The sequence below is a fragment of the Pygoscelis adeliae genome, unplaced genomic scaffold (assembly GCF_000699105.1).
Source record: "Pygoscelis adeliae isolate BGI_AS28 unplaced genomic scaffold, ASM69910v1 Scaffold38, whole genome shotgun sequence".
Classification (NCBI taxonomy): Eukaryota; Metazoa; Chordata; class Aves; order Sphenisciformes; family Spheniscidae; genus Pygoscelis; species Pygoscelis adeliae.
In genome coordinates this window covers 20315088-20326660 of record NW_008825614.1, presented here as the reverse complement: position 1 = coordinate 20326660, position 11573 = coordinate 20315088, and the positions used below count along the sequence as shown (strand labels likewise).

General features: G+C 39.6%; 1 protein-coding gene across 1 annotated transcript in view; it reads right to left on the bottom strand.

Moving 5' to 3' along the window:
• ARHGAP28 (Rho GTPase activating protein 28) overlaps positions 1 to 11573 on the bottom strand; it is a 73277-nt gene that overhangs the window by 3404 nt on the left and 58300 nt on the right. The window contains exons 6-12 of the mRNA XM_009332986.1: positions 11153 to 11318; positions 10946 to 11037; positions 9535 to 9612; positions 6188 to 6350; positions 4575 to 4657; positions 2536 to 2733; positions 1672 to 1815 (exon numbers count right to left, since the gene is read on the bottom strand). Of these exons, the coding sequence (XP_009331261.1) occupies positions 1672 to 1815; positions 2536 to 2733; positions 4575 to 4657; positions 6188 to 6350; positions 9535 to 9612; positions 10946 to 11037; positions 11153 to 11318 (924 nt within the window). The remainder of the gene's footprint in view (positions 1 to 1671; positions 1816 to 2535; positions 2734 to 4574; positions 4658 to 6187; positions 6351 to 9534; positions 9613 to 10945; positions 11038 to 11152; positions 11319 to 11573) is intronic.

Genomic DNA, 11573 nt, shown 5'->3' with positions numbered 1-11573 from the left:
TGAAGTTTATGCACTCTTCCATGATTAATGGCGGATAAATCAATTAGCAAGGTTTGCATTCCAGTTCTAATCCAGTTAATACCATGCTGAGCAGAGTACAATAGTCTCTCCAGTCTCTGTCCCTGTGTAATTTAGAACATCTGAGACCCGGGGATTGTGTTAAGTGCTCTCAAAATTCAACTCAGTTATCCAAAGAGAGTTTGCCTCCAATTTACCCTTCATATTTCAGCTACCTGCCATGGCTAGTCTCATTTTTATTAGATGCAAAGCCAGTGACTACGATCAATGAACTTGCCTTCCCGAAGGTGCAATGACTGCAGTAATTGACTCTCCTTAGAAGCTCTCACTGTATTTGTTCCAGGGTGATACAGTTTTACAACACAGTAGTCCACACCGCCATTTTAAACAAACATCTATGTCTCCATCTGCAGCACAAATGTGTGTCCTACCCACAGTATATTTCAGTCAATGCTGGCAAATTAATTCTCAAAAAACCTGAATTAACATGGATTCATGCTTCATACATATCCTTTTTCTTTCTGTTGTTTTTTTTTTTTTTTCCCCAAATGTTCTCTTCTGCATTTTCTCTGTTGTCTGTAATAGGTGGCTTATTCTCTATTTCTTATAATCTCTTGATATCACTCCTTCCTAATTTGTCTTTCCTTTTGTTCTTCAAGACTATTCTTCGATAACTTGAAGTTATTAGTACTAACAAGTCCTTGACCAGTTCCTTGATTACTCCTCTTACAATTCACCGATGTCCATTCTTGCAAACCTCCATGGAAGACTCTAAAGACTTTCTTTCCAGGTTATTAAAGGTAGTTACTATATGGAAATACTACATATAAGATGCCATAGGGACTGTATATGTTGTGCATGTGTACACAACATGCTTTGTTGCCCAAATTATATGTTACACCTAATACATAAGTTAATTTTAGGTGTCTGTTGAAGTAGCATACCTCAAGTAAGTTCCTAAACTCCATATCCAAGCAGTGGAGAAAAGTTGGTGGCTTTAAGACCTCCAGAGGAAGATTTTTGTATCAGACTTTCGTAAGTCTGAACTGCACCTGGAGCTCTGGAAATCCTCAAAAGTATCCACCTCTCTCCTCTGACTATATAGGGAATAACAGCACAAACTACTTCATTAGGCACTTAAAATTTAGACCCAGTTTTGGTGTGTATGTTAGGCAAACTGGATTTTCTCTCTGCTTAGGAAGTTAGGGCAAAACTGTAAAACTAAAGCTTGCAAGGAGAATACTGAATGGCCTGGACCAGGGCATGGGTAAGTGCAATTAATCCTGATATGGACCATCCTACTACTCAACTACAGATCCATGCATTTGTTGAATATCTACGGATCATTGCTGTCAAGGACAGTCTGCATATGACCATTTTGTTATGAAACTGGTACAAAATCAGCACGTGTTTGTAACAGCTTACAACTTGGGCTGCTAGAAATCATTCTGCCTTCTTCATCTTTTGTCAATCAATCCCCAAAGCTTTGTCTTATCAGGATGTTGGACTGGGAAGCGCATCTTTCAAGATAACTCCCAAATCAGCTTATTTTGTATGGTAAAATTTCCTCCCCGTCCCCAGAAGCTTTTATGAGGTATGTAAGGAGGGGGGCTGGTTAAAGCTGCCCTTGAAAATGATACATTTTTATCATACCTCTGGTCTTTCAGGTCTCTCCCGTTCCATCGTCTTTCTCCTCAGAAGTTTTCTCACTCCTTTATCAAACATCAGCTGCCTCTTGCTGTTGTTCATTGCTGCCTCATTCATTTTTCTTACTTGGGAAATCAGGAAGGATGGGACCTAAAGAGAGGAAACCAGAGCTGAGAAAACACAGTAATTTTTCCCCCATAAAATTGGTGTTGGGGCTTTAGAAAGGCACCAAATTTTAGGCAGCAGAAGCTCTGTTTATTCCCAGAAGATACATGCAATTAGTAGCACCCTCTAGCAACCCACAGTTATTCCTTTGGTGAAACTGTAGATCATCTTTTGTAACATATGACACTTTTCAGTGATGTTTGCAGCTGTAGGAACTTTATTAGGAGCTGGTCTTTGCAACCCCCATCATACCCTCCCTCCGTTATGAGGAAATGAGCTGAGACTGTCGTCATCTTCATGCCAACCTTCGGAAGTCCAGCAAGTAGTACACACTTTTGGTGCATATTATTATGGGGTAGACTTTAAACAATCATTTAATCTCATTCAAGTTTAGATATCTCACCTACGCATCTAGATGAAATCATTCTCCTATGCATTCTTCTGCATAAACAATGGTGTGGGATAGGTACCTCCAGAGGGCAATTCATGCTAAAATGGATGTCTTAGATAGGTGAGGAAAATCTCCATCCAGAGGTGTCTGTCACCCTATCTCATTCTAGATATAGAAGACTCCAGCCAGTTTCCAAAGAATAGCTAACTGTGTCTTCTAGGAAGGTCAGTTTACTCTGATTTCTACAGAGCTGCTGCATATAGCAAAATACTTCTCTGTACTGGAGCCATAAAGAGGGAACCAGCGTTACTCACTGTCCACAAGATGTCCTGGTACCGAATTAAAAGCCGCACAATGTGTGCTGTGGTGGCAGCTGCCTGCATTTCTTGTTGGTTTGCACGTTTCCCTTTGTAGATGAAGAGGTTTGGTGCAACAATCATAGAAACGTTCCACAGATTCATTTTATTTTTCCCTTCATTAGCAACCACCTTCTTCAGGAACTGAAGAAAGGCCTGGAAAAACAACACTTCTTATGCTGAGTGTCACAAAACAGTTTACTTCTTAAATGCAGCATTTTCAAATGCACAACATGTCTAGCTCGAAAGCTGCTATATTTGTACTTGGAGGTGAAATTTAGGGGGTTTTGCATTCTAATTTGTATTACTCTGATATTTGCTGGCACAACCACCTGTGTCAATCATGGAGGAATAGTTAATGTAATCAAAATGCACATTAATAAATTATCTATCACTTAAAGCATAATCCCAAATCTGTAAGTCAAGTACAGTGTCTGCACTAGGGCTCTGAATCCGGTAGTAGAGAAAAGATAGAAAGGTGTTGCAATGGAATACTTAATTTCTTCATAGATTTCAAGGTGTCCATTTTGATGTATCATCTGGCCCAGGCTTTTTATATTGCAGTCACCAGGGTGATCAGCCTCTCTTCGAATGTGCGCCAGTCCCATACATGATATAATCTGAGGAATTTCTGCCAGCAACACCCGAACTTTTATTCTGGGATAATGAAAGCAAGAAGCGCTCAGCGGTTGTTCGTTGATGTCACTTCTGCACATGCATGGCAGAGTCAAAGGAAACTCATTTCCCTTTTGGGCAGTTTATTCAGAATTTTGCTTGAGTGACTGAATAGGATGGATTGCAGCTGTGGTTAGAATTGGGGTCTGCCAATGAGTCCTTTTGCAACACCATACCATTAAAACCACTGTCTTTGTACCCTGACATTGCAATTAAAACATTTTTCCACACCCAGGAATTACAAAACAGAAACTGTGTTGGAGAAATTTCTAAAATTATAGATAGCAAGTAGAGATGCATTCAATTTTGTCATCACTTCTATTTTCATATGAAAGTGTAGTAGTAATTAAGACTACTCATCTAGCATGTGTTTTACATTTACTGCTCTGGATCGATACGGACTTTGGTAGAAGAAATAACCCCCATTCTTCACAGAGCACTAGTAGACCTCCAAATGCTTTAAAGAGGGTTGTTATTCTTGTCCCCTGTTATTCTATAAATAAATACAGGTAAAGAAGAAAGCTGGACTCATAAAGCTATATCTAAACTGACCAGTGGGAGACCTTCAGAGGTGGGGGACCAGCAGGGTCCTGGTGAGCAGGGGACCTGATGAAATGCCTGGGGTCTCCCAGGCAGGTTTCCTTTATGTGGAAACAAGTCCAAAAATGCAACCGGTGTCTCTTAGGGTCAGAACATAGCTGTAGCCAGACCTGGGAGCTCCCAGGCCCCCAAAATGCTTGTAGCCACCGTGTCTGTATCAAGAAGTGCTACATGGGTGTGGGTTTGTAAGGCAAAACAGCTGAGGCTGAGGCACTGACATCTGTGCTACAGATGTACATTTCAGGGGTTTTTACTTCAGACTACCTCCTCCAGTCTGGTCCAGTGCCCTGGAAGCCCTTCAGCCCCGGGAGTGCACTAGGCAAGCTCCTGGGGGGCAGCTTTATCATTTAAATTTTATTATTTAAATTCTATCATTTAAATTCATCCCGAAGAATTCCAGTTATACAGAAAACCCAGAAACTGGACCTTCTTTTTCCAAACTATGCGAGGAAATGACTCTCTGAAATGGGTGCTCCAGAATAAATGATGCCTGGGAGCCATTTACTGACACCAGCAGTTGGATACCTCCAGCAACTATTTCTTAATTGCTTGCAAGAGAAATGACAGCCAGGGAATTGGAACATCTTTTCAAGGAAATGATAAAAAACACAGATGAATACTTTCACACTGCGTCTGATCAACTGACTGTTAGAAAAAAAATGTCTCTCATTTAAAAGTCAAAGGCACCACAGATGGCAGGTGATAGCAAACGAAGAACTTACCTTGGCTGTGTCTCTGTTGGCTTCAGGCAGCAGCATGATCAACAGATGCAAAGCTTGTAGCTGTAACTTGATCTTGGAGATTTCTAAGAATATGAAGAATTAGTTGTTTTGAAATCCCAATTACAATTGGTTTGTTCTAAAATCCTTGTTGGTCAGCAGTTCTAGAAACACAGCAACCACCGCCTGGTTGAGACTAGTATGTTTAGATATTTATTAACCATAATCTTTTCCCCAAATATAAAACCAGTTCTAGTGAGTGGATTTTTCCTCATCATCTTGGGTCTTTGTCACAGGGGGAGACAAGGCTCTATAAAATTCTGAATAAGTAACAAAGAGCCAGTATTTTTCAGTACTAGCCAGTTTCTCTTTGATATCGTGGTCAGAATGTGTTGTGTATGGATCAAGTATTTTCCCCCTTTCAAACTGAAATGGATATTTGTTTTCAGAAAATTTTCAGACTGTTGTTATTGAGTAATTTGCTGAACGCTTGTGCCATTGGAGTGGAGATTGATTGCTTATAACTTAAAAAGTATTTATCCCAAGTCTAGCACTCTAGATAAATGCAGAGCCACTCGTCAGTTACAAAATACCGTCATGTTTTCAGCAACTGGTATATATTGATACTGTGCAATGCTTGCTAGAAGAGCAGGGGTGGAGAAGATGGGAAGAATAACTGTCATTTGCTTCCACTCAGGGTGGATGAAAGAGGCTTGGAGAAAAAAAGAGTGAGTGTTGTGGACAGTGTATCTGTTGGAGAGAATAAAGACACTTTATTCTGCACAGACACCTCATGTTCAGTCTTCTCCTCCCAACTGCTAAGCGATCATAACTGCATGAAGTCTGGGACACACAAGGAGCACACTCAGGTACGTGAAGGTTACAGGAAGGGGTCACCTCCTTGTGCCCTTTAAACTACCTCATGGAGACACTGAAAACTTGGCTGCAACCTTATATAAGTTTTCTGTACCAATTTGCCTAATAAATTCACCATCCTGATAGTTTCATTCTGTCCTAGCTCAAGTGAATTTACAACGAAGTCAATAGGTATTGCAAGATACTACTGCGTTCTTCCTGGAAGAGAAATGAACAAAATGTACTGAGAATGAGAGGGTGTATGTACACTGAAAACAAAACCTGAGTGCCTGAAGCTTTCTGTGATCATGTATATCTTTGTACGAATATTATGACCTCATCATAAACCCGGAGAGAAATAAAATAGATCCAATAGAATATCAGGTAAAGGGCAGTGACCTGAATTTACCTTGCAGAAATTTTAATTTGTGAAATCTATAATTTGTTTGAATCAGAGTCTATATATGAAAGTCATTGCTCAGCCAGCATTTGCTTACAGATTTCAAATCTCACATTAAACAGTTGTGTCACTCGCGCAATGACTCTATGCTATTAGCTAAGCGCAGAGACTTTTTTCCGTTTGAAAATGAAAGCTTGCAGAAAATTTACATGTTTAGGCAATGCACTGGGCCTTTTTTTCTCTCACTTCAGAGAGAGAAAAAATTACATGTTTTTTCCTCTCTGCTTCAGAGAGAAAAAAAGGTAACATCTACTATTACATTTCATCTAGATCAGTCCATACTAACTCCTTTTCCACCTACTTTCCACTAGCGTGATGAAAGCGGGCAGATATTCTACTGTGAAGAGTGGGCTTGGGAGTTCTCTTATAAACATTTTCAGCAGTCCTGCTGCATCATTATTTCGTACTTGGTCCCAGTCAAAAGTGTCTTCATAAAATTTTGCCTCAAGTTCTTGATGGAGATTCTGAAAGATAAAAGGAACATCTGACCTTTAATCGTTGCTTCTGACCAGGCAGTTTGAGATCACTTCAGAAATCGCATTACAAACACCAGGCAGATTTACACCGTAGTTAAATTAAAGTAGCCCTAAACCAGTAGCAGTCTAGGTACAGCCGCGTGGAGTTCAGAGCAGGTGAACAGATCAGATTCCTGGGGAAATTTTGCAACCCAGGCTAAATTTGGGTTGCCATAGCTAGATTTCTGCCAGTGACCCATTTAAACCATTTTAAAGCAAGACAATTTTGTGCAATGTCTTAGAACTAGAAACAGAAAATTCAGTTAAGCAGAATTTTTAGCACAGCTGTTCTTTTTGTTTAAAACACTCTCCAGAGTTTTTGACCCTTAAATCACAAAGGAGTGGCATTTCTTCCTCGCTGCCAGTGAACTTGCTGGACAAACTGTTGGCATCTGAGTTTGTGGGCCTCGAGCAAATGGCTTTAACTTTAGGTCTTCCTGTCTTTAGAAGGACGTTTTATTTTAGGATAGCTATAATTTGATTTGATCTCTTCGTAGAAAAATAAAGGTATCAAACCATTACTGTCAGAAAACCTCCACTTAATACATGCCAACCCCCCCCCCCAAAAACCATGAGAGATCTAAGACAGAATTGATTATACCCTTTTGGGTGGCCACTTAATCCTCTTGTTCTCCAATGTCAGCGTCTCGCTCTATAACAGAGGTCTATTTAGTTCTGGAGGGTAACTAATCAGTGTTTCACACACGTGTGAATGGGAAAAAGGTTCCTAGTAGGAACAGAATTTGGCTTCAAACCCAGATCACTGTTTGGAAAATGCAAGCTCCTCAAAAATTTGTTGGGTTAATAAGATTGAAGGAGGCTATTGTAATATAAGGATAGCCATAAATAATGTAGGTTTCACAATTATTACTGGCCAAACACTGCCTTATCCATAGGAATTTTGTTGCTGCTTTTTGTGAGACCATTTATGACAAAATATATCTGTTGCTAATATTCAGGTTTCAGATCATGTTTTTGTCAAATGTGCTTTATTATTACACAAAAAAGTTTAGACCATTCAGTCAGAAAAGCTTTTAAAAATGAATTCTGTTTACCGTGTCTCACATGAATGGAAGGAAATTACATATCAAATATGGTCACACATAATGAAGTGGAATGGTCGGCACAAAAGGAAATAGAAAGTAATTCAGGATTTGGTATATAATGTTACAATCTCATTTTTACTAGTTGTAATCTGGGCTATCTCAGCTTCCTCTGTATTCACATCCATTGCACATAATCCATACAAACACCTGGATTAAATTCTCTCCTGGTAACTGACTGGGTAATGTGGAACAGAAATCCTCACCTCATCAAAATCACAAGGGGAGAGAAAAACTACTCCACATTTTTCTGCTGAGAACTGGGAAAAAGCCATAGAAAGAGAAAGCAAGATTTTTGAAACATAAACATTTTTTTATATATATCCACACAAGCAAGCATATATGTGTATTTTATACACTCACCCTCCCCATATACATATAAATATATGCACCTAAGTACTTTTAAAAAACTTTTTTGCAATTTTTTTTTTAAACGTGACTGATCCTACAGTAGACTAGCATGCATTTTTGGTTCACTGGAGCTTTTGTTACAAACCAGATTACAGACAGAGGAAAACTTGTATGTATTTCTTCTATTCTTTGTTTTATATAGAAGTAACCTTTAATCACTTCCACATGCCTTTTCTTTCTCCAAACAAGACTGAAATAAAATTGGAATGCCCTCAAATCCTAATGTCATAATAATGTATGAAGGCTTTGAAGGATGAAATCTGGATCTGCTTTGAAAAATTCTCTCTCTTGCTGGTTGGCTTGTTGGACAGACTTAAATGAAGCCAAAACTCAAATAATTTAAAACTTTCATATGGGCAGTTCGACTTACCACCTAGTATAGGGGAGTTACATATAAAGTCGTATCTCACAGCAGCTCCCTGGATACAGGTTGTGAATAAGAAGTGAGCAAGACACAGTACAGTATAGGCAAAGAATATGAAAGTAATTTAATTAGGTAAAGCGCAGCCCTGCTGTGTAATCTCCCCAGAGAGGTTGGAAAAAATTGAGATTGTGTGAAATAATACTTTAAGTATTTGTATGAAAAAATGAGGAAGCTGAAAAGTACAGGCCAAATTAGGAGCTCCCTTCTGCAAGGTGTGGCACTTTGCAAGGTGCTGAGAGCTTTTGTCAACCCACAGAGTCAAAGGGAGCTGGGATGCTACTGCCGATCTTCCATGTGTTTCACGTAATGCCACTTTTTCTTGTACAGTCATTTTTGATGATCCCCAGCCCATCAACGTTCAGCAATCCCCAACATTGGTGTGGCTGCCACGATGTTGAGACTTCCTGCCTCAGAAGGCAAGATTAGCTTTCCTGAGGATGAGAAAGTGGGAGTGGGATGCACTATAAGAAGTTGCTTAAACCAGACAAAAAAACCCTAGAATAGACAAAAATCTGGGAAAAGAGGTAGACACTACTAAGCCCAGAAAAAGCTTGTTTTCCTAATTTTCCTCTGCCAAAGGCTTTCAGCTCCTGGAATCAAGTTAGTCTGGAGAAAAAATTGCAAGCATTACTGCACCACAATATCAGGTTATTGGGTACCAACTATCCTGTGTTCATAACCCACAAATAGCCTGTGAAAATGCAGTACTCGAGGCTGCCAAACAGTGAACGCAGGCCAAATTTCTCTCACTTGGAACATGAAATTGTAAGATCACAGAAGATAAATGAGAAATAAAATGACACAAAGGTTAAAATGACACAGAACAAGATCTTTATCTGAAGTTCGCTCAGTTTAGCAACTCTGGATTTCTGAAATAAATTAAAACGGAGACACGATCACAGCAATTTTGGACAACAGAGATAAACTGAAAGGTTCCCTCCATGTTTAGGGGAGAAAACCTGCATTCAATGTCAAGTCTGTGCTTTATATAGAACATCATTAACAAATGCAAAGCAAAAGACCACATGTTCTGTGATTTATTGGTTCCCAGGAACCAGTCTGACCTTTCATTGGTAGGAATAGGAATGCTGAGCTATACGCATCAGTATTTATGTGCAGTGTGAATTTGTGTGTGCTATATTATTTCACATAGAGTCTGTGGTCCAGGAGACACAAAACTGGCACGAACATGTACCTTGACTCTGGAGGCAGATCCAGGCACTCGTAGAATTCCTTCAGTTTCTAAACCTGTTTCCTCAAGCTTGAGCAGCAACTGGAAAAAACCCAACAAAACCCAGGAAAATACTCAGAAGCACTTAAAAATACTATTAACTTTCTTTCAGTCTAGGTATCCTTGAAACTAATTTGAAAAAGATATATTTCTATGCACTTTGCTAATGAAAACAAGCCAGCTCATGTAAATAAACCGTCCTAATTTGTTCTCCATATTCCTGACCCTGAAATACGGAGTATGCAGAGTATGGAAAACTGATAATGCAATAGGCCCCTCTGTCCTTGATTTGCGACTTGGCACTGCTATAGAACAATTAACACATAAACGTATTAATAAAAGGGCAGAGACACTGGGTAAAACACAATGGTGTTTTGAGGGAAAACTAAGCTCTGAAAAATGTTTAAGTCTCTCCCCGAGGAACACAATGGAAAGGTCTATAGATAACATACGTTTCTGGGAACTGAGAACTCAGATTAGAAAATAATCCCAGGATATTTTATTTTGAAATTTCTGTGAATAGAGGAATAGGCTTTCTACTCTAACTCTTCATAAAAAAATAAATATGTTTTGATTTAACATAATTTAGAACGAGGAAAAAAAAACATCATTTCCTAGCATTTATTCATACAGCTCTGGATTTTCACCACCAGCTCTGCTTCCTGCCCTAGCTGTTGGATCCTTCTAATTTCCCATGGTATCTTGACAGGGGAGCTGTGGAGCTGATTGCAAAGTCATGTAAATATTCAAGCCATGTCAGTCTTTCCCCTGACACTCCACACCACTTCCCCTTTTGTCAGTACTTACAGGGAAGTGTGTTGCAGTTTCAAGTCCATGTAAACCTGTGTAATTGCATGTGTGCTTGTACCTGTCTCCAAGACATCCGTTGAATGTCATTGTACTGTCAAATGACTTATACAAATGACGTTGTCTTGTCATACAAACCTCAATGAGAAGATACCACTTCCATTCCGGAAATAATAGCTAAGTAATACCTACGGTTTGAATTCATGTGGAATTAAAACTCCTGAGACAACTCATCTCTGCCACTTCTGCACACACACGCAGTTTTGCATGGCACTCTAATTTAATGAGAAAGGGAAACAGAAAGCCAGACATTTGTTTCCCAAAGTTTCCTGTACAGTACCATATAATTACAAAAATGGAAAGAGGTCCCCACCACAGATAAAACACACAAAAGGAACAAATTTTTTCTCCTTGACACAAGGTTTTCAAACCACAACATACAGACAACCTGTAGACATCTTCAAGTCTGTAAAGCCTACATCTTCTTTTATCTGATATCTGCTTTGAGCGTCAATGCAAATGATGGAAATGTGAATCTTAGTGGCCGAGCAGGCTGAGTTATACTCACTTTTTGGAAGATGAGGGGAACTTTTACTCCAGGAACCTTCTTTTGATCATTCTCTAGCAGTATGGTGAGAGGGACTCCAAACAGACCATTTTCTTAAAAATAATAACAAAAAAACATGAAAAAGAGGAAAAACAATGTCGTATGCATCTTCTTTGCAATGCTGAGCGGCGCCCAGGTGGCTGCCATGGGGATGCCACAGCACAGTACCTCGTCCCCGCACCCTCTCTGCGCGGTTCCTCTTCAGCTCCACCCCCAATGCGTCATAGAAGGCCGTAAGCTCAATCAGAGAGAGGTAGCGGATCTTCTTCATGTCTTCAGCAGAGAGGTCTCCAACCTCTGTCAGTCCAAACCGGCTTTTCCGAACAATGAATTTCTACAGTAGAGATGGGTCGCATCTTTATTTGCACAAAAATTACAGGACATGAATTTTTGTTTTGAAAGAGATGCCTGTATGTGATAGGAATTAGGGTAGATGGATAAGACCAAAGCGCTGAACTACAACCCTATATATTGGCCTGGTATGTTGACATAACTTGCATCCATCTGAAACATAAAATTGAGCTTCTTGCTCATCATCCAGCTGGGACAAATGAGCTACCTGCTGCTTAAACTTTTGCCCGATTTCAGC